At 42.2% G+C, this 23,994-nt stretch overlaps 1 protein-coding gene across 2 annotated transcripts; it reads left to right on the top strand.

Annotated features, from left to right (window-relative positions):
• The first annotated feature begins 447 nt into the window (after positions 1-447).
• Positions 448-22,050, top strand: p2rx4a (purinergic receptor P2X, ligand-gated ion channel, 4a). Of its 2 annotated transcripts, none has more exons than XM_017725227.2 (12): positions 448-953; positions 3,098-3,272; positions 8,509-8,580; positions 9,895-9,967; positions 10,059-10,155; positions 10,844-10,924; positions 11,015-11,156; positions 14,288-14,424; positions 18,604-18,697; positions 18,801-18,866; positions 19,035-19,130; positions 21,894-22,050. In XM_017725227.2, exons 1-12 carry the CDS (start codon positions 811-813, stop codon positions 21,912-21,914), a joined length of 1,197 nt encoding a protein of 398 aa, XP_017580716.1. In that variant the 5' UTR covers positions 448-810; the 3' UTR covers positions 21,915-22,050. The 2 variants fall into 2 exon arrangements, with proteins under 2 accessions (XP_017580716.1, XP_017580717.1); XM_017725228.2 differs by having other exon boundaries at positions 811-953; positions 3,098-3,245.
• The last annotated feature ends 1,944 nt before the right edge of the window (positions 22,051-23,994 follow it).

Raw genomic sequence — 23,994 nt, 5'->3', positions numbered from 1 at the left:
TGTGTTTACTGCACTTTCACATTAAAGGGGAATTCCACCAATTTTGAACATTTTTGATGTAATTCAGAATGTAAACAAAGTCATTCATAGTTGTTTGGCGTGAAATGCTTCACTGTAGAGACTCTTCACAGTCTAAATTTCATTGTAGAGATTACTTCACAGTGGCGGTGATAGGAACCAGGGGTCACCATGACTACAACACAAATATAGCCATTTTATTTACTGTCCAAAACCACCAGTGAACCTACACGAGTCTTCTGAGCTTTATATTCACTAAAATAGTGAAAAATCTGGAAAAAAAAAAATTTTCTTTGGGGACTATTTTGCCTCACAGCACCCTGCATGTATCCCTCCGCCGTGCGCGGATTAAAACACATTCATTCACACGACGTTTTAGGCCAAACCTTTCTCGCAAAACTCTATTGACATTCTGTGAGGGAGCATTTAGAGGAGGTGGACGTCTGGTTCCTATCACCACCACTGTGAGCGATTCGAACCCAGTACGTTTATGTAGAACTGAGCAGTTCACACGAAACCACTCCGAATGACTTTGTTTACATCTCAACCACTTAATTACGTGCGTCTTTTGAAAATGGGTGGAGTTCCTCCTGATAAATGTGGCTTTGGCAGTAATGCTAACGCTGTCCAGATGCCCCGGTCAGCGTTTCCTCCTGCGTAGGTGTGTTTTTATGGGAAGTGAAGGACAGAAAGACACTCGTTAATGTCTCACTAGCCGTGTGACAGTCCTGGGACGGAGACAGCAGAAATGGAGCCGCTGTAACTGAGCAAGGACAGACTGAATGTTGGACCATGTCGTCTGATGAGGGCTGCTGTGTTTCCTTCACGCGGTGCTTCTTTGGCTACTCCACAGCGAAGAGTCTGGTGATAAGGAGTAAAGCAGTGGGGGCTCTGAACCGGCTCTGTCAGGCTCTGGTCATAGCTTATATCGTTGGGTAAGTAGGTGTGAATCATTAACTGGAAACACACCACCTTTTTATCAGCTACTGCCACTCCAGCATATTTTAGTGAGGAGAGTCTTCTGCCTTTTCCTCAGATCCATTTGAGCCCCTCACATTTAGCTCCTTTCCCCTTTTTCCTGTGTTTATTTTCTTTCTCTTGTGGTTGGTTCCGCTCCTGGACTGCTTTACTGTAACCCACGTCTGATTTGGGGTTTTAGCTTTTTAGTTTAGGCCAAAAAATATCCTAAAAACAGAAGGACAGGGCTCCAGAACAAGGTCCATTTCCTGTGCTGATAGCTCCAGTACCGAGATATTTTAGTAAGAAGCTACTTCTGGCCTTTTGGGGGCTTTTACTTCAAGAGGAATTCCACTGATTTTTCTAAATTTCCAGATCAGTCGTGGAAAGGCAAAGTCATTCCGAGTGGTAAGGTGTGAAATGGTTCGTGATACAACACAAATATAGGCGTTTTATTTACTGTCCAAAACCACCAGGTAACCTGCACGGCAGTCTAACTGGAGGTTAGGGAACTGGCCCCGTGACCGGAAGGTTGCCGGTTCGATCCCCAGCGCCGGCAGTCCATGATTGAGGTGTCCTTGAGCAAGACACCTAACCCCCAACTCCTCCCCGGGCGCCGTGGATAGGGCTGCTCACTGCCCCCTAGTGTGTGTGTGTGTGTGTGCGTGCATGGGGTGTTTCACTTCATGGATGGGTTAAATGTGGAGGTGGAATTTCCCCGTTTGTGGGATAAAAAAAATATCACTTAACTTGAGTGTTTATATGTGACGCTGATGATGGTAAAGTAACAGAAAATCTGAGAGGGAAAAAAAAAATTTGTTTGCGGCCTACTTTGCCTCACAACGCCCTTCATGCACCGCTCCGCCACAAATGGATTAAAACACATTTTAAGCCAAAACTTTATCTCAAAAGACATTGTGTCAGACTCCAGGCAGTGTATTCATATAACTAATCTATGTGATGACTGTGAGGGAGCTTTTAGAGGTGGACGTCTGGTTCCTATCACCACCACTGTGAACGTTTCTGACTCTGAACTGATCGGTTTCTCTAGAACGGAGCATTTCACGCCAAACCCCTCTGAACGACTCTGTTTACATCGCAACCGTTAATTTTTTTTAGAATCAGTGGAGTTCCCCTTTCTTTTTAGGGTGTTCCACTCAACACTGGTCATTGTACTTAAATTACCAGGTTGAAAAAGGAAGCCGAGTAAAATTCCAAGTAAAATTTGTGTGGCTCAAGTAAAAGTGAACGATGAATAATGAAACTGAAAGTGAAGCCATGGGTTTAAAATAGTAAGTCTAAAGTCAAAAGTAAAAGGAGTCCAACACAGGCTTCATCTTCTAGTGTGAGACTTAAGTGTCTCATTGAATGTCCATGGAACAGCCTGAATGTCCATGGAACAGCCTGAACACCAGCTATAAACGTCCTGGTGGCAACTTCATTTGGCTGTGACAAAATGAAAATATTCAACCCTTGAAAGTTTTTGGAGTAAAAAATACTTTCATCAGTCCTTTCCAAGTTTTAGGCTTCCTTTTTTGCTTTTCAAACCGCCTCCAAAATTTTACCACATTGGTTTATTTTTGACTCCTAGTACACGGTTCACTCTCAAGTCTTCATCTTGTGGCCTTATAGCATCCACCACCATTTCCTCTGCTTTGAATTGGTAACTATTTTTGTAGCTCAGTTAGATTTAAGTTAGATTAGCTTGTGTTTCTCACAGAAAACCTTTCGTATTATAAGCTTGATGAAGTTTAGAGCAGCGCTATATGGTCAAATATGGATTTTGTGCCTGGTGCTTTTTGTGTTATGTAAATTTAAAGTGATAATTAGCCTGGATGTTTTGTACTGGAGCTGCGAGGCTAGTGGGCCTATACCTTATAAGCAGTATAAGCTTATAGCTAACTAGCATGGTGCTAACTGCATGCATAAATCCTCACAAACTAGTCTCAAATTGTGGTGAGATGTTCAGTAATCTCTAATAGACTTGCTTATGTGGTTTGTGACACTGTATGACACACTGGTATGTATAAGGATGGGTCAGTTTCAGTTTTCACCAAGCTATTGGTGATCCTGTACGCTAAACAAGACCACCGAAAGGCTTTTCTTGTCCCCACGTCTGCAGGTATGTTTGTGTTCTGAAGAAAGGCTACCAGGACACGGACTCTGTCATCAGCTCGGTCACCACCAAAGTTAAGGGCATCGCTCTGACCAACACTTCTGACCTGGGCTTGCGGATTTGGGATGTGGCTGACTACGTCATCCCCCCTCAGGTACCCTCCCGATATAAGGAAGAAAAGGTACAGGCTGGAGTGATCTAGGCCCCCACCAGGGCTGCTCTGACACCGTCCACCATGATCCCTGTTCACCACAAACGGACACCTGGTTACGGTCATTCTGGAAGGTGGCGTGTTTCTCACACACACTGGACATGTTCAGCAGTGAGATGTTGGCAGAACAGTGCAAACAGTAGTAGCTGTGACAACAGGGGAAGGTTTGTGAATGAAAATGAATTTGCTATGAAATCCCAGATGGTTGCTAAGGTGTTGCTGTGAAATCCCAGGTGGTTGCTAAGAGGTTGCTATGTTATGTTTGCTAAGGTTTTGGTAAGTCATTGCTATGCTATCTCAGGTGGTTGTTTACACTTTGCTAACTTGTTACTATGCTACCTTATGTGGTTGCTAAGGTGTTGCCAAGTCGTTGTTAAGTGTTGCTGCTGTATTATCCTAGGTCATTGCTAAGGCTTTGCTGAGTAATTGTTATGCTAAGCTAGGTAAGTGCTAAATTGTTGCTATACTGTCTCAGGTGGTTGCTAAGGCTTTGCTAAGTCATGCTTATGCTATCCAAGGTGGTTGCTAAAGTGATACTAAGTCGTGCTATCCCAAAGGATTGCTAAGGCTTTTCAACGTCATTGCTGTGCTATTCCAGGTGGTTGCTAAGGTGTTGATAGGCTATTGCTATGGTATCCCAGGTGGTTGCTAAGGTGTTGCTAGATCGTTGCTATTGTATCCCTAGTATTTAAAGTCTCCAAGGGGCAATGTGAAAGGTGTCCTTTATGGCATCATTAGTGGTATTTGGATTTGAAATTTTTCAACATGCCACCTTTCATTTTCCTTAGGAAAAAAGTCATGTTTGAATTGATGCTGTACAAAAATTTGTACATAATTGGTCGCAGAAGCATCATTTCCATGTAGGTTCTACAATCCTGCAGTGTTTTATGGTTCTAGCTTGAACACTGTGACCTAATCAAATCAAATCAAATTTATTTGTATAGCGCTTTTTACAACGGATGTTGTCACAAAGCAGCTTTACAGGATTTCAGAAAAGACTAAGTTTCCACAGGACTGAAAGAATGTACAGACTGTACAGAAACCCCCCAGTGGGCAAGCCAGGGGCAACAGTGGCAAGGAAAAAACCCCTCAGAACTGAGGAAGAAACCTTGGGAGGAACCAGGCTCACCAGGGGGGACCCATCCTCCTCTGGTCAAACTACCTACAAGTGATTATACTACTAATATTATCAGCAGTAATATTGATATTAGGAATATCTAGGAGTCTATGAGAACAACAGGGTAGGGTGGGCAGCTCATCCAAGGTGGTTGGTGGTAGCTGAGGCGTGGGCAGCTGGTCTGAAGTGGGTAGCAGGGGGGCTCAGCAGTCAGTCGTCCTTCAGTGTCCAGCCGGACATGTGGGCGGTTGTATACTCGGAAAAAAAGCAGGTAAATGGGATTAGTTTTGTTCTATCCGTTTGTACATAAACAGGGAATGTAAACATTTACAGAGTGTGGCTAACGACTCCGGCAGATCTGACTATGACAGCTTAACTAAAAGGAGAGAACCAGAAGGACACAGACACGGCAGCACTCCGAAACAGTTCGGCATCCCTCCACTCCACCGTCCACAAACTTCTGACCGCGTGCGGGACGACAGCACCAGCGTCTCAGTTTACTATAATTCCCTGTGTCCATGGACCCCTGGATCTGCTGCCTTTACCTAAGGGGGAACATTACCTACCAAAAGCTAAACCGAACAAGTGAGTTTTCAGCCTAGTCTTAAAGATTGAGACTGTGTCTGAGTCCTGAACAGTTTCTGGAAGATCATTCCAGAGTTTGGGGGCTTTATAAGAAAAAGCTCTTCCCCCAGAACCTTCTGAATTCTGGGGACTATTAATAAGCCAGCGCTCTGGGATCTGAGTGGTCGTGATGGCTCATAATGAGAAATAAGGTCTTGCAGGTATTCAGGGGCAACACCATGTAGGGCTTTATAAGTCAGTAAAAGGATTTTATAATCAATACGGAATTTAATAGGCAGCCAATGAAGTGATGATAGCACTGGACTAATATGCTCAAATTTTCTAGTTTTAGTGAGGACCCTGGCTGCGGCGTTTTGGACTAGTTGGAGTTTGTTTAAATTCCTGCTCGTACATCCTGACAGTAGCGCATTACAGTAGTCTAGCCTGGAAGTAATAAAGGCATGTACTAGTGTTTCTGCATCACGCAGGGACAGGGCATTTCTGATCTTGGCGATGTTGCGAAGATGTAGAAAAGCTGTCGTAGTGATGCCGCCTGTGTGTTGATTGAATGATAAATCTGAATCTATTATAACGCCGAGATTTTTTGCTGCTAGTCCAGGTGCGGCTGGAAAGTCGGCGAGATTTAAGATTAAATCTGGTGATTTACTTCTTGCTAATTTTGGACCCAGAAGGAGAAGCTCTGTTTTGTTACTGTTTAATAGGAGGAAGTTGCGTGACATCCAGCCTTTCACGTCTTTTACACAGTCCTCCATTTTCTTTAACCTGTGTTGGTCATCAGGCTTGGCTGATATGTACCTTATAAATTGTAACAAAAAGTCTGTTCAAAGTTATTTGTTTGTTGTCACTATTTATCAAAACACTGGTTAGTGAGGTTGCATTTGCATGTTATTTTGCAATATCGTTACTGCAAGGTATATTTTGTAATGATGTCTAACCAACATGCTATTGTGCATTAAATAGGATTCTGCTGTATATAGTGTAACTCTGTCTGAACTGCTGAACATGACTAGGGCTTTGTGCTGTTTGCACTAAGTGGTGGCGGTTTTGGGGTGGAGCACCGCTTTAGCTTATTAAATGGACCAAATATTTGATAAACCTCAATGTTTTCTTTGTTGAAAACTAGAGATGCCTGGATACCTTTTTTAGACACTATACTTTTTTTATTACTTATTACCGTACTGAGTAATCTAATTGGAATAAAAATTTTGTTAGTGTAAAGGAGTTAAATGCAACTTAATGATTAAATCTTTAAAATTTTGCTGATTTGTGATGACAAGCATTTGCTAGCCATGTTATTTTAGTTATCTTGGATCATGTAGCATGGTTTTGTTCCTCATCAGAGAAGTGCTTTTGTACATCTGAAAGTAAAGTATGTTTCATAGTTTTGATCTTCATTGTACTCTTTCAACAGCTCTCTACACCAAGTCTCTATACCAAGGCTAATGTATCCGAGGAGCTCACATTTTGGGTTTTATGTCTTGTTGAAATCATTTTGGCAGGCTGAGTTGTAGTTGAATGTGATATTAGAAATATCTTGTTCTTTCATGACTCACACTGTACCTTTTGAATAGACCATTGTGTACAGACAAAGCTGCAGTTTACTCACACTTTATGAAAACACTGTAAGAAAACCCCAACATGAAATTTGAACCTGACCCATTTGAGAAATGAGCCGGACCCTGTCTGCTCGGTCCACTGTTGGTGATGAAAACAAAGCCATAGCCAATGGTGACTGCTAGAGCTAAGCCTTCTAATTGGGCCATAAAGGTCAAAACTTGAAGCATGTGAGAGATATATTAGCATATAGCTTGTAGTGGTTTCACAGTAACTTTTGTAGTAGGGAGTCCCGGTATAGAGCTGCTGCTGCTGCTCGTATTCAGTCAGTGACATGTCTAGGACTTCCAGAAGGTCTAGAGCAGGGATGTCCAATCTTCTCCGCAAAGGCCTGCTGCGGCTGCTGGTTTTCTTTCAAACGAGCTGGAGCTCCATCTGACTCCACTTGTTTAATCAGTTCGTCTCACTCTTTAAACCTTTAATCGTGTGCTCTCCTGCATTGGTAGGATGAAAACCTGCAGCCACACACAAGCCCTTTACAGATAAGATAGGACATCCATGGTCTAGAGTGACTCATGAAGTTGGTACTCCCTATTGGAAATCAAAGCGTGATTTAATCTAACACATTAGGCCTTCTCTTCAGCTCCTGAAGCCCTCACCAAAGGGAGAGCTCACTTAGCTACATCTACCTAGATACCCTGGAGAAAACAACTCCTGACTGGCCAAATTTCCGCTGGAAGTTTCAAGAACTTGACATTTTGTTTTTAACCAAAACAAGGAAATAAAAGTAGTGTTGTAAGACTTGTAGAGTTTAAAAACAAGCATATATATAATTTCTCTCAGAAATCATTAGACCCTCTCTGAAGGCCTAGAGCATTCTCCTCAAGCTAAAGTTAGTTAGTAAAGTTGGAGGAGTGGGATTTCTGCTATGGGCCCACCCACATGCCAAAGACTTGCCTTTTTATTTTTTTATTTTTTGAAGCCACGCAAGTTCTGGGTGAGGCTATTCTTGGGACTTATTTTGTTACAGAGAACACCAACTTCTCTAACCTTGACCTGTGCCTAGCTATAATGGTGTTAGATCGGTGGCGAAATTCAGACGGATTGGAAGATGATCTGTTTCTTAGTTCAAATAGCAGCATCAGGTATAAACTATATATTTAATAAAACAATAAATACTCTGTTCTTATGCTGTTAAATACTTAATGACTAAGCATTCTGTGCTTATCATTTTCTCACGTAGGCTGGCTGCCATAAGGAAACTGGACTGTAAATGTTGGAAGTAGTCAAAACTTCACCGCTCAGTTTCGACATTTATTTTCTCTGAGTTATAGCCCAATTGTTATCCGTGCACACAGCACTTTTCCCATCTGAATTTGCGTGCCATTGCATGTTTGCCTAGCATCTTTACTCAGATAAGAAAAAAAACAAAACAACTTTGCACTCCCTGACTTGTCTGCCGTGTAGCCAAGTCTGTGTGTTTAGACTTAAAGGAAATGCTTGATGAATTGTCTGGATTGTGTAACTGGATTCTGTGTGTGTGTGTGTGTGTGTGTGTGTGTGTGTGTGTCTGTGTGTGTGGTCTCATCAGTTAGTGGTTTGACCTAAAATTCTCTGAAATTGAGTCAGAATTGCTCACAGTGGTGGTGATGGGAACCAGATGTCTGACACGTTGAATGCCTCGAAGCACAAAGGCCATTATTATTAGGCGAAAAGTCCCTAATTAAAACTTATTTTTTCAGATTTGCTTATTTTACCTTCATCAACATTACACAAAAAGTTTGACATGCATTGGTTCACTGATTGTTTTGGTTGTCATGGTGACCCCTGGTTCCTATCACCACCACTGTATAGAAGTCTTTACAATGAATCATTTCTTGTCAAACTACTTTCTGTGAAATTCCCCTGTAACACAGCTGTACATTAACTGTATACATGTTCTCATTATAGGAGGAGAACTCGTTCTTCGTGCTCACAAACCTGAACATCACTCCAAACCAAACGGCGTCCCGCTGTGCTGAGGTAGGTTAGCTTCCTCACTGGACTCACTGCATTAAACTCACAATAGCTACGTTTACATGCAGCCTGATCATTCAATCTGACTAATGGCTCAATTGGAATAGTATACATTCATGTATACGCCTCAGTCGGAATAGCATAGGTCCGTGCACATGCCCCGGTCGGAATAGCATACGCCCGTGCACATGCCCCGGTCGGAATAGCATACGCCCGTGCACATGCCCCGGTCGGAATAGCATACGCCCGTGCATACACTTGTGCATACGCCCCGGTCGGAATAGCATACGCCCGTGCACATGCCCCGGTCGGAATAGCATACGCCCCTGCACATGCCCCGGTCGGAATAGCATACGCCCCTGCACATGCCCCGGTCGGAATAGCATACGCCCGTGCACATGCCCCGGTCGGAATAGCATACGCCCGTGCACATGCCCCGGTCGGAATAGCATACGCCCGTGCATACACTTGTGCATACGCCCCGGTCGGAATAGCATACGCCCGTGCACATGCCCCGGTCGGAATAGCATACGCCCGTGCACATGCCCCGGTCGGAATAGCATACGCCCGTGCATACACTTGTGCATACGCCCCGGTCGGAATAGCATACGCCCGTGCACATGCCCCGGTCGGAATAGCATACGCCCGTGCACATGCCCCTGTCGGAATAGCATACGCCCGTGCATACACTTGTGCATACGCCCCGGTCGGAATAGCATACGCCCGTGCATACACTTGTGCATACGCCCCGGTCGGAATAGCATATGTCTATGTCTACACCACAATCAGAATGTACTAGTTGGGTTGAGGCCGTTTGGAATACAATCTCTATCTGATTGAACGAGGTGGGTAATCCTGTAAATAATTTATCATGCTGCTTTTTGTACATATTTTCATATCAACAGATGTTGATGTATTACCATCACACGCACAGGCTCAAAAAGAAGGTCCAGCTCGATGTTCAGGACTCAAATCAGCATTATACTGCTGACGATATGATGACAATAGTAGATCATTTACTGACGATCCATGTTACAAAACATTCTGAAATGTCTGACACGCATACACTGACCTTCCAACAGAGTGGAGGTCGGCCTAATGAATGCTTGCTCTTTGACTTGGCAAGTTTCCCCATTTCCTCTCTGGCAGGAATTCAGGACGCATGGCGACCCTTGCGAGGCCTCTGGCTCCCTCAGCATTCCCAGTGATTTCACACAGTTCAGCACACATTTGCTGCAGATCGCCCTTTACAGCTGTAAACCGATGTGATTCTAATGTGTCCTGCACTAATGTGGTTGTTCCCCGTATGTGGTTGTGCAGAATCCTGGACCTGAATCCTCATGTTCTTCAGACCACGACTGCAAGAAGGGCTTCCATGACAGCCGCCTCGGTGGTGCGTTCCAGGCCTGACTGCTTACTGGGAGTTTCCTTGTAATTCCTATTAGTTTTTCAGTCTGTGACACACTGATCCTTCTATCTTCCAGGCGTGCGGACGGGCAGATGTGTGAATTTTTCAGAGACGAATAAGACGTGTGAGGTGTTGGCCTGGTGTCCTCTGGAGAAAAGTGGCGAACCTCCTGAGTATGCACATCAGTTGATCATATGCTGTATGGCCAAACGTTTGTGGACACCTGCACATCCAGTGTTTTTCAAACTTAAAAATATTTAAAAAGAGTTTTTCCCTCCTTTTTGCTGCAGTTACAGATTCTACTCTTCAGGACAAGCTTTACACTAGGTGTTAGAACATTGCTGTGAAGATTTGATTGCATTCAGCCACAGCTGAAGTGAGGTCAGGTACTTATGTTGTATGGTTAGTTCTGGTTCACTCCAACTCATCCTAAAGGGACGACTGGATGGAGCCCCTTCACTCCAGAGAACACAGTTCCGCTGCTCCACTGCCCAGTGTTAGGGGGGCTTTATACCCCTCTGGCTCACAATGGGCAATAGTAGGATGACTTTAGCCTCATGTGTGACTGCTTCAGTGTGTCTCATTTTATTGGTCAATGCTTTTCTATGGTGTTTATACAAGCTGTGTGTGTATTTGAACTCGTGTATCAGCAGTGGGTGCACCTTAATACAGCTGAATTCACTAACAAGAAAGGGTGTGCACAGACCTTTGGACATATAGCATACGTGTTGCTTACACACATTATAAATATATATAATTTGAAACCATTACTTTAACGGTGTCTCTGAACCCTGCTGCAATGTACGTTGGAAGGTATAAAACTCTTTACAGTCTCATGTCTTTGGTTTCTGCCCCCTTCAGTCCTCCAATGTTGGCTGAAGCAGAAAACTTCACGGTTCTGATAAAGAACAGCATCCGCTACCCCAAATTCAACTTCAACAAGTGAGCCCTTAATGCTAACAATGTTCTAAAATCTGACATTCAGCAGAGGTGCCGCTATTTATTTTACATGGTTTTTTTTTTTTAATGCAGACGGAACATCCTGCCCCACATAAACAGCACCTACCTGTCCCAGTGCATTTTCAACAATGTGACGGATCCAGACTGTCCGATCTTCAGGCTCAGGGACATTGTGGCCATGGCTGGAGAGGACTTCCTGACCATGGCAGTCCATGTAAGGGAGCAAGTGACTTAATACGGAGTATAACACACGTGTGTTATAGGAGTGGGAAATGTTATGGTTTTGTGGTAAATTCCACTTTTCTGAGCATATCATGGATATCATCAAGAACCGTGAACTGCATGTATCAATAAACAGATTTAGTTAGATAGAGGATCTGCGGGCGGCACGGTGGCGTGGTGGGTAGCGCTGTCGCCTCACAGTGAGGAGGGCCTGGGTTCGATTCCCCGGCCGGGTGACCGGGGTCCTCGCTGTGTGGAGTTTGCATGTTCTCCCCGTGTCTGCGTGGCTTTCCTCCGGGTTCTCCGGTTTCCTCCCACAGTCCAAAGACATGCAGTCAGGCCAATTGGACATGCTAAATTGCCCCTAGGTGTGAGTGTGTGAGTGACTGTCTGTCTGTCTGTCCTGCGATGGACTGGCGACCTGTCGGAGCTCGGAATTGCATCATTTTCGCACATTCCAACTTCTAAGTAGTGGAAAGACGCAGATGCCCCCAAGAAAGAGTGTATCACTAGCTACAAGCTAGACCGCTAATGTTACTCATACGAGTGATAACTTTAATGTTTACGATGTTTTTACCTTCTCACATCATTTTTATAATTAATTCAGTTCAGGGGGTGGTGTTGGTCCTCTTGTAGAAGCCAGCCTCTTTTTTTTTTATTTTGTTTCATGACTGACTGTGCTTCATCTACCTGTGTAAACTTTCCTATTCCACTGGCTGCCACACAACCCCAACGCGCAATAGATCTACCTCCATACTTTACAATTGGCAAGGTGTTCCTTTCATCAAATGCTGCTCCTTTTTCCTCTGAATATACCTTAAGGGTTTGTGGCCAAAGGAATTCCATTTTATTTAAACAGTCCACAGCACTTGTTTACAGAATGCCTCTGACTTATATTTTGCATACTTAAGACGTTGGCTTTTGTGATGAGGCCACAGGTATGATTTCCTTCTGATGATATTTGTGCAACAATACTGTGCAGTAGAACTGTGCACCACCACCAGCTGTCAGCTAAATGTTCCTGTAGGTCCTTTGCTGTCATATGGGGGTTTTACTTTGCCTTTCTGACCAGCATACAAGCAGTTCTATCAGAGAGTTTTCTTCATATTTCAGGTCTTGCCTTGACTTCCAGTTTCCCTTACATAGCATTTATTTAGTGACCTTTTGGACAGTGGAAATTGTGAAATGGAAGTGTGTGTGATATCTTTGATATCTTTGTATTGCCCTTTCCTGCTTTGCAGGCATCAGTTAACTTCATTTTTAGATTTTTGACCAGCTCTTTAGAGAAGTCCGTGGTTGTTGAGTGTTAGCAGAAGGTTTGAAGAGTCAGAAAATTACCAGCTCCCAGTTCCTAATGATAATTCTTGACCTGCCCAACTAGTCCTTATGAGGCCTTGTATAGATGAATTAAGATTTGGTTTTGTTACATAAACCCATACAAATGTCTTAACCGGATATCAGAAGGGAAAATACAAGAAAATGTAGGAAATGGGTCCTGTGGCTTTGGAAAAGCCACATAGATAAGACTTTATCAGGGGAAAACCTTTCGCATAGTGGCTCAGTCAAGTATTGAAGTTAAAGAATAACCTGGATAGTCTCTTGTTTCACTTATTTTGATTAAACAATTTCCAGGACTTCTGAATATTCATTTGAGAATATTCAGAATTCGGAGCACAAACAGAGGCTTTAAGTATTTCCCTGCCAAAATGCAAAGCCAGTAATTGTATTTACATGTTCTTTCCTGTCGGGTTGCTGTGCCTGGTAGATTTGATGTGGATGTTGATCTGAGATCAGTTTAAACCTTTACCTGTTAAAGGTTCTGACTAGGTTATGATTACACAAGACAGACTGATTAAACAAAAAGCCTGGCTTTATTACAGGCATGTCAAATAATTATTAGCCTGTGTTTCTCGTTTTTTCCCAGCGACAGTGACTTGTCATTTAGCCTTTGACTTCATATGTTCTACAACCATGCAACCTTATATGACTGTGTTACAGAAATGATCTACTACTGTAAATTTCTAGAAGAGTTATGACATTTGCGGAAAGTTCAAAGTTCTCCTTTATCCTGTGAAGTTGACCCAGTGAACAGCTTCTGCATCCAGAAGTTGCAGGGTGCCCACACATCCTGGAAAACATGGAAATTTAGAGAATAGTCTTTTTAGTAAAGGAAGAATTTCTAAAACGTCCTTATACCTGATTGGTTAGTGTAGTGGGTAACACCTCTGCCTTCTATGCTATAGACTGGGGTTCAGTCCTCCACCAGGGTAAGCACCCGACACTATACCAATAAGAGTCCTTGGGCAAGACTCCTAACACCACCTTGGCCTACCTGTGTAAAATGATCAAATTATTAGTCGCTCTGGATAAGAATGTCTGCCAAATGCTGTAAAAACTAGTCAAAACTATTGAAAACTGTTAGGAAAACAAATTGTGTTTAGTATATCGCTGTTGTCGGAACAAAACCTCGTATCTTCAAAATGGTAACTTTACAGGAGAATGAAAAAACCTACTTTGCTTTTATTGTAAGTGAATGGAACCAGAATGGAACCAAAAGCAGCGATATACAAGAATTATGTTCTATTATGAAACAATGAAATAGCAATACACTATATACATAATTGTTGTTTTCAAAAGAGGCCATTTTTGAGTCATTTAAAATGTTTAATTTTCAATAAAAAAAAATGTTGCCTCATGTTTTCAAGTCACTACCGAAACACAGTTTAAGTCCATAGGCGGAGTCTTATTTTAGCCACACCCCTGCATTTTAGAGCAGGAAATGAGACTGCATCCCTGTCCCTCATGACCAAAGATAGTGAGCAGATAGATTCCATTGTTTTGAAGTAAATATGTCTCAAAATCTGATATATCTGTGTCTGTGTGTGTGTCTTATTCCAAGTGATTTTGGAGCATTTTATCAGTCAATTCATCATGATATTTTAGCTATATCTACAGCTTGGCCATGTAACTGTAATTTATTATGATTTAAAAGGGAAAAACAATCCTAGATCCTTTGAGACCTACATTCCTCAGGAATTGTCATCTGAATAAAATAATCAGGTCCCTGTTGATGGGTAACCTATAATTGTCAAAGATAATCTCTCAGACTGTGTGTGTCCACAGGGTGGAGTGATGGGGGTCCAGATCCGCTGGGACTGCAACTTGGATATAGCCGAGAGCTGGTGTATCCCACTCTATAGCTTCCGCAGACTTGACAACAAGGATCCAGAAAACAATGTGGCTCCAGGATACAACTTTAGGTACAGTTTTCTCCTGGATTTGATTCGCGCCATAGTGGTAATAAAGGTAATGCGTCATTTGTATGGTTCACTGTATGTGCGTTATACAGTGCTGTGTAAAAGTCCGAGACTGTACTTATTTAATTAACAATCAAAACAGACATTAAGGGGCGTCACGTGGTCTGGAAGGAAATGGCCGCCTGAAACTTCGCTCCGCTTTTTCCTTCTTCTCAGAAAAAGATTTTTTGCTTTTGACTAGGTATCACGGTTTGTCTCTGAAGCATGTTGGATTCTCAAAATGGCAAAGACTTTCCAATTTTCACGTAGTCTGGCCCTCAAAGAGGCAAGAAAAAAGATCAGCAAGCGACGAGCGAACTAGCTGCTGAAGCTAACATGGACGGTAACACAGTTTTGTCTGATTCGGACTCGATCCTCGCCGAGATTAAGTCTGTTGGATTGCGGCTAGATATCATGGATGGGCGACTGAACACAATCGCTTCCTCCATTTCATTTATGGAATGCCATCAACCTCACTCAGCAGGTTCAACAGACCGAAAGTAGGCTCAACGCAGCAGAGAACAGAATCTCCACAGGTGAGGAGAGAACTAGCTGAGACACTCAAGTCCCCGGCGACGACCGTGGACCAGCTTCAAGCAAAGGCCGATGACTTGGAAAAAAAAAGGGTCGACGGAAGAATCTAAAAATGATCGGCCTACCTGAAAGATCCGAGGGTTCCACACCACTAGCTCAATTTCTTCAAGAAATGCTTCCTTCCTGGGTCGATCTCCCTCGGGATTTTCATCTCCTCGATATAGAGCGTGCCCACTGCTCTCTCGCTCCTGCACCAGCCTCAGGGTCTCCACCTAGGTGCATCCTTGTCCGTTTTCTGCGGTACCCAGACAGGGAGAACGTTCTGAGAGCTGCAGTTAAGAAACGTGAGATGTCTTTTCAAGGCTCACAACTTCGCTTTTACGTGGACTTGTCATTAGAGGTTCTTCGGAAACGTCGCGCTTTCGACACTACTGAAACGCATGGTACAGCGCAACATGTTTCATGAATTTGCGTATCCTGCCAGGCTGAGATGCATTCATGAAGGTCAGATCCGTCTATTTGAGGATCCAAAATCCGCCACTTTTCTGGAATCCCTCAGATCTGAGTGAGTTTGCCGTGACTGTACTTGCCATGACGACTTAATTTCCTAGCCTTATTATTCTTATTTTTGCTAAAACCAGCAATATCCTTACCCCCAAGACATTTTGTTGAAGTGTTTTTGTTTAGTACTGGGTGGCTGTCAAATGGACATAGTGTGTCTGGAGCTTTGCTAGTGTTGTCTTCAGGAGGCCTTGATGGCTTAATTTTGTCAAATGTTTGATTTTGGTGACCAGTTAGATTTGATTAAACTGCTCCGTCCTTTGGGGACGGGGCTGGGAGGGAGGATAAGGGGATGTTATTGTTATGGTGTTGTTTTTTGTTTCACTTTGTTCTACTATAGAATTGCTTATCTTCTCGCCATGCAGTGTATATACGTTTTACACATCATAACACAAGCCTGATGTTCAGATTGCACTTATCATGAATGATGCTTTGAGGTTGGTTACATGGAATGTTAAGGGAATTGGCAGCGTTCTAAAAAGGAAAAAAATCCTAACGTCCTTTAAGAAAGATAAAATATCGATTAGAATGCTTCAAGAAACTTGCCTTACTGATATAAAACATGTTAAACTTCAGCGTGATTGGGTAGGTCAAGTTTATTTTTCTTCCTTTACTTCCAATAAATGGGGCATAGCTATTATTATGAACAAAAACATTCCGTTCATTCTTGACACTGAAAGGCCGTTTTATTTACATTTTTGACTCCATTTTGGGACAAACTATCACTATAATGAACGTCTGTGCCCCTAATGAAGACTGCATTCGTTGTATGTCTCACATTTATATTATTGTTCAGTCAATATTGTAAAGGATTCGGTCTCTTGGCAGGAGACTTTGTGTTCTTGATGATACACTAGATAGATCTTCATCTGCTCCATCATCAAATCAGAAATTTTCTAAGATTCTTAAAGAAGTCTGCAGTTATTCTGGCTTAGTTGACATATGGAGAGAGCAGCACCCTTCGACCCAAGACGATACATTTTATTCCAACCCACATCAATCATACTCAAGATTAGATTATATTTTTATGCCTGTTAGTTATATACATACAGTAATGGAATGTAAAATCAGCCCTATTTTACTCTCTGATCATAGTCTAGTTTTTTGGAATTGTAATTTTAATGTAACCTTGCCAAAGACAAAAAACTGGAAATTGAACCTGTCATTGTTGAACAACGATGCTTTCTGTGAATCAATTCGGGGTTCAGTAAAATATTACTGGTCAGAAAATCAGCATTCTCCAGGGTCCCCATGCACAATTTGGGATGCTGCTAAGGCAACCATCCATGGCCATTTAATTTGCCAGAGTTTCTTTATTAAGAAATCACAGGAAGAGAGACGATGTACTCTGGAGAATGAGATTCTTCATTTAGAACAGCAGCATAAACAAATGCCTAATCAAATTAATGGGAACAAGTTGGTTCAGGCAAGGGCTCAGTTTAACCTCCATTGCACAGATTATATAAAGAGGCTTATTTTCTTAACTAAGCAAAAATTCTATGAGTATGGAAACAGACTGATTTTTATAAAAATCTGTACTCATAACGGCCTGAGAGCAGTAGTGAAGAGCCTATCTGGATCAGATTTCTTTACTAGTAGTTACTGACGCCAAAAAAATGGACCTTGGTGCGCCGTTCACTGAGGAGGAGGTCTGGGAAGCGATTCAGTCTATGCCTTCGGGCAAGGCCCCAGGACTGGACAGATATCCTGTGGAGTTTTATAGGAAATTCTGGCCGGAGTTACCACCGATTCTTATGCCCGTACTCCACCACATTCACGAACACAATGTTATTCCAGATTCAAGGAGTACTGCCTCCATCTGCTTGCTACTTAAAAAAGATAAAAACCCACTGGGTTATAGTTCTTATAGACCAATAAGTCTACTGAATGTGGACTTCAAAATTATTGCTAAAGTACTTGCTCGAAGACTTGAGGGTTTATTACCACGGCTGATACATGCAGATCAAACGGGATTTGTGAGATCAAGATATGGATCAGACAATGTGTGTCAAGCTCTCAATATCATAGACCATCTTAGTAGAAACACTAGATCCTGCACTGATTGTTTCTCTAGATGCTGAAAAAGCGTTTGACAGGGTCCACTGGGATTCCTTATTCGTGGTATTGGAGAACCAACATGGGATCATTTTTAAATAATATGATTAAATCACTTTATTCACACCCAGTTGCTACTAGTAAAATTGTTGATACTAACAATTCTCACTCAAATGTTCCCAGTAGGCAGGGGCTTTTGCCAGGGGTGCCCCCTCTCTCCTCTTCTTTTGTCCTTAGTAATTGAACCCTTAGCCCAGTCAGTCAGAGGTACTACACTCTCTTCTGGCATTGTGATTGGTGGAGAAGATCATCGTATTTCTCTTTGGAACAATACCCGTAAGAAAATATTTCCCAGATGCACCTCTGTCAATATTGAAGAGCAGAATTTTACATTTTTCTACAGATCCTAACCAACTCCTATACGCCTACATATGTTCAAAAGTGTATCTCCTCTATGTCCTAAGTGCAATACTGATCAAGGTACACTTATGCATATGTTTTGGAAATGTATAAAAATTCAGACATTTTGGAGAGATGTTCTTCAAATTATTGCCCCGATAAGGTTATAGAAGACAATCAAGCCTATTTGTTGGGAGCATTATCATATCTAGCAAAAAAATGCATCTTACTGCTGTGTAGCTGATCAAGAAGAACCTCACTGAGAAAAGGAGATGGACACATCAAACGAAGAAGCTGAACAGTGGACTGACCACCCCAGAGTCCAGACCTCAACACCACTGAATGTGTTTAATTACTGTAGAAAATGATCAACCAGCTTCTAAGACCGAACTTGGGAGGCATGTCTGCAGATTCTTAGAGAAACAGAAAGTGAGTATTTTGAAAGGAATGGAAGCTGGAAGATGCAAAGCGAGGAGTTGCTGAACTCTGAAATATTGTTTTTATTGTGGCTTGTCATTGTTGCTGTCTTGTCTAGGTGACTTATGGGTATTATAAACCTTTAACGGTGTTCTTATGCTTGTGAAATATTTGCAGGTTCGCCAAGTATTACAAAAACCGAGATGGCGAAGAGATGAGAACCTTAATCAAAGGGTATGGCATCCGGTTTGACATCATGGTGTTTGGAAAAGTGAGTCTTTTTTGCTGAGTCACATTTGAACCATGTACTATCACTTAGTGTTGGTGTAAATTCACATCCTGATCATAAAGCGAGTTTATTTATTTTTCTACAGGCAGGTAAATTCCACGTTGTGCCAACACTCCTCAACATAGGTGCTGGCCTGGGCCTGATGGGGCTGGTAAGTGATGATCCCTGAAGGGGGAGGTGCCCTCTTTTGCCCTCTTGCCCTCAAGGATGTACATAAATACAGATTATAAAGCTTAGAGAAGCACTCCAAGATGGTTAATGTAGAGCAAACATGAAGCAAATGTAAATTTGAAATTTTGAAATTTGTGGCTCTCCACAGGTGACCGTGGTGTGTGACTGGTTCGTCCTGTTTGTCATGACAAAAAGACACCTTTACAGAGAGCACAAGTACTCTTACGTTGATGACTATGTGCTTGTGAGTTTGTTTTTATAATCTGATCACTTCTATAGATGTAAACAAAGCCATACAGAGTGGTTTGGTGCGAAATGCTCCGTTCTAGCGAAACTCATCACAGTGGTGGTGATGGGAACCAAACGTCTGAAGAGCTTGATGTCTGAGACGTTGTTCTGATAGTTTTGAGAAGGTTTTGCCCTAAACGACAGGGCATTGTAAGGTAAAATAGTCCCCACAAAATCTTCAAGTTTTCCACTTTTTCAAAACCATGGATAGTAAATGAAAAGGATATACAGTGCATCCGGAAAGTATTCACAGCGCTTCACTTTTTCCACATTTTGTTTTGTTACAGCCTTATTCCAAATTTAATTATATTAATCTTTTTCCTCAAAATTCTACACAAAATACCCCATTGTGACCATGTGAAAAAAGTTTTCTCGAGAGTTTTGAAAATGTATTAAAATTAAAAAACAAAGAAATCATATTTACATAAGTATTCACAGCCTTTGCCATGAAGCTCAAAATTGAGCTCAGGTGCATCCTGTTTCCACTGATCATCCTTGAGATGTTTCTACAGCTTAAATGGAGTCCACCTGTGGTTGATTGGACATGATTTGGAAAGGCACACACCTGTCTATATAAGGTCCCACAGTTGACTGCATGTCAGAGCGCAAACACCAAGCATGAAGTCAAAGGAATTGTCTGTAGACCTCCGAGACAAAATTGTCTCGAGGCACAAATCTGGGGAAGGATACAGAAAAATTACTGCTGCGTTGAAGGTCCCAATGAGCACAGTGGCCTCCATCATTCGTAAATGGAAGAAGTTCGGAACCACCAGGACTCTTCCTAGAGCTGGCCGGCCGTCTAAATTGAGCGATCGGGGGAGAAGGGCCTTGGTCAGGGAGGTGACCAAGAACCCAATGATCACTCTGTCAGAGCTCCAGCGTTCCTCCGTGGAGAGAGGAGAACCTTGCAGAAGGACAACCATCTCTGCAGCAATCCACCAATCAGGCCTGTATGGCAGAGTGGCCAGGCGAAAGCCACTCCTTAGTAAAAGGCACAAGGCAGCCCGTCTGGAATTTGCAAAAAGGCACCTGAAGGACTCTCAGACCATGAGAAACAAAATTCTCTGGTCTGATGAGACAAAGATTGAACTCTTTGGTGTGAATGCCAGGCGTCATGTTTGGAGGAAACCAGGCACTGCTCATCACGAGGCCAATACCATCCCTACAGTCAAGCATGGTGGTGGCAGCATCATGCTATGGGGATGTTTCTCAGCAGCAGGAACTGGCAGACTAGTCAGGATAGAGGGAAAGATGAATGCCGCAATGTACAGAGACATCCTGGATAAAAACCTGCTCCAGAGCGCTCTTGACCTCAGACTGGGGCGACGGTTCATTTTTCAGCAGGACAACGATCCGAAGCACACAGCCAAGATCTCAAAGCAGTGGCTTCAGGACCACTCTGTGAATGTCCTGGAGTGGCCCAGCCAGAGCCCAGACTTGAATCCGATTGAACATCTCTGGAGAGATCTGAAAATGGCTGTGCACAGACGTCTCCCATCCAACCTGATGGAGCTTCAGAGGTACTGCAAAGAAGAATGGGCAAAACTGCCTAAAGATAGGTGTGCCAAGCTTGTGGCATCATATTCAAAAAGACTTGAGGCTGTAGTTGCTGCCAAAGGTGGTTCTACAAAGTATTAAGCAAAGGCTGTGAATACTTATGTAAATATGATTTCTTTGTTTTTTAATTTTAATAAATTTTCAAAACTCTCGAGAAAACGTTTTTCACATGGTCACAATGGGGTATTTTGTGTAGAATTTAGAGGAAAAAGATTAATTTAATTCAATTTGGAATAAGGCTGTAACAAAACAAAATGTGGAAAAAGTGAAGCGCTGTGAATACTTTCCGGATGCACTGTATTTGCATGATGGACATCCCAGTAGAGGTCTGCACTCCTGCGGGACCTGCCACAATATCTTGCAGTGCAGGACAGATTTTCAGTGATGTGTGCAGAAGTGGGTGGGAAACCAGCCCCCACTGTAGGTGGGAGCGGGACGAAACGTGCTTGAAGAGAAATCCCGCAAATCAAAGACTAGAATAAATAAAATGGAACGAGCATTAAATCATGTATATGAACAAGATAAAATAATAACAGTAAAACAGTTAAATATGTGATATCATTTTAAAGCATTGGAAAGCAACCAATCACCTGACCAACACGCAAATTCTCGTAGCTTACAGAGACGATAAAGCCCAGCAGAACACAAAAAATAACCGCTTTGGGGTTTCATTTCTGATTTGTGTTTGCTGGGAATAAATGTTGTTTGGAGGAGTTACTCACAGTGAGTCTGATGACCTTGACTGCCACGTTATTTCAGCAGAGGATAATGTAACTGTGAATAGACCATGTTAAATATTGAATGTGAGTTCTCCTTGACCGGACTGCACAAGTGGGAGTGAGACAAAGGATTCCAGTTTTCAGCTAGAGCGGCATGAAATCTTGCGGGGGTGGGCGGGTGCAGGACCACACAGACCTTGACTTCACAGCCCCTGGTTTCTTTCAACACTGTAAAGATATCAGAGTTAGTAAGCTTTTCTAAATTTAACAATTTCGCATCAAACCACTCTGAATTACTTTGTTTACATCTCGGCATATATCACACACACTTAGGAGACTCATTTTTTCTCCTTCAAAGATCATTTTCTGTCTAGAAAAAGGGTGCGGTATTCACCCGAATTGTGGCATTTATTTATTTATTTATTTATTTATTTATTTTTAAGGTGTCCAATGAGGTCCCATAGAAGTCTGAAGATGTGAGGATTTTTTGACACACTGCAAATGTTGATACTACTAATACATGATAAACGTTTATTTTTGTATTTGAACATAAATTTGCAAATAAATGAACTTGAACTTAAATTAAAAGGTCTTAATTAATCTGTTGTTGGTGTTATTACTGTTAGTATTATTATTATTATTATTATTATTATTATTAATGTTAGTCATAGTGTACCTGTAAGAAAAGGTATTGCTACATGCCACTGCCTCATAAAATCATTGATGCACAGGAATTTTAATGCTTTTATTCAGGCACAATACTGCTGCCCTCTTATGAAGGACTAGAGCAGGGGTGGAATTTTTCCTAATCTTGCTTGATATAGAATTTCAGCTGCTGAAAAGTTCAGACTCCTTCGTCAATTTTTTATGTCATAATGTGCCAAATGTTTTCAGTGATTGGCAGGCTTGGACAGAAGGCAGGCCAGTTTAGCACCTGGACTCTATGGAGCCATGCTGTTGTATTACATGCTGAATGTGGTTTGGCATCATCTTGCTGAAATATACAAGGCATTCTCTGAAAAAGATGTCATCTGGATGGCAGCATATGTTGCTCCAAAACCTGTTTACATCATTCAGCATTAATGGTGTCTTCACAGATGCGCAAGTCACTCATGCCGTGTGCACTAATGCACCCCATATCATCATGTATGCTGGCGTTTGAACTGTGCGCTGATAAAAAGCAGGATGGTTCCTCTCCTCTTTAGCACGAAGGACCCGGCATCCTTAATTTTTCCAAAAAAGAATTTCAAATTTTGGTTCATCAGACCAGAGGACACTTTTTTTTCCACTTTGCCACAGTCGATCTTAAATTAGTTCAGGCCCAGAGAAGGTGGCAGCATTTCGGGATCCTGTTTATATCTGGTTTCTTCTTTGCACTTTAGTTTGCATTGTAGCAGTGATGAACCGTGTTCACAGACAGTGGTTTTCAGAAGTGTCGGGTGCATGTCCATCTTTACTTCTGACAGGCTCAGCCTCTCTGAGGAGCTCATTTTATACTGAATCATGTTACTGACCTGTTGCTAATTAACCAAATTCGTTGTGAGATGTTCCATCAGAGTTTTTTTTTTTTAATATTACACAAGTTTAGCAGTCTTTTATTGCCCCTGTCCCAACTTTTTAAAATGATTTTGGCGTCAAATTCAAAAGGGGCATATATTTTTCAAAAAAACAATCATTTCTCAACTTTTTCAGAAAGGGGGTTGTATGAACCTTTCCCAGTTTTTATAGCTTTTTATTTCATTTCAGTGCAGTTTACATTGAGTAGGAGTGTTCTCTGCCTGAGGTTGTTTACAGGTCACAAACTATTCCTGGTTTTATCCTGCTAGGGTGCCCACAGATGAGATCGATGGCTGCTGCAGTGATCTCCAAAACTTCAGTCATGACTGAGGCTCTGAACATATGATGGTCCTAGTGCTTTCAGAATATGGCAACCTGTCAAATATGTTAGTTCTTTTTTTTTTTTTTTTTTTTTTGCACCCACTGAGCTTAAAACCACTTCATGAGTTGTTGTTGTTGTTAGTGTGTCAGTACACTTCAACACTTCCGTTTTCTGGTTTTACTTATTGAAATAACTAGAACCAAAATTGTGGACAGTGCAGTTGCACAATCGGTTCAGCTCACTGTGTGGTCATCTGTGGTTTCATTGTGGAAGTAGTAGTACTAGGATGAAGTAAACATTTTCACCGGGCTACTTTTATTTCAGCAGGTTTACAGATAGCAATTAGCATTCTACTATTGCTCTGTGGCATGTATGAAAATGCTAAACAGGCCTACTTGGCGTCTATTATGGATCAAGAGGAAACGATCTTGGCGACTGTGAAAGAAGGTTCGTTATTGAGGTGCAGATGCTCGGCTGGATAGCGTTTCAATAGTGACTACAGTGACGCTGCATTTAGAACTTTGGGAAAAGACAGTTGGAAATTGTGGTTGAAAGTGCTCTTTCAATTAGCTTAATCCTCGTGCTTTACAGAAGTGTGAAGAAGAGCAACTGTTTCTCAGCTTCCTCGGACTCAGGATGTGATCATACTGTCAGCAAGAACAGTC

The sequence above is a fragment of the Pygocentrus nattereri genome, chromosome 16, assembly GCF_015220715.1.
Source record: "Pygocentrus nattereri isolate fPygNat1 chromosome 16, fPygNat1.pri, whole genome shotgun sequence".
Lineage (NCBI taxonomy): Eukaryota > Metazoa > Chordata > Actinopteri > Characiformes > Serrasalmidae > Pygocentrus > Pygocentrus nattereri.
The sequence above is the reverse complement of the archived record's forward strand: the minus strand, read 5'-3'. Positions and strand labels throughout refer to the sequence as shown.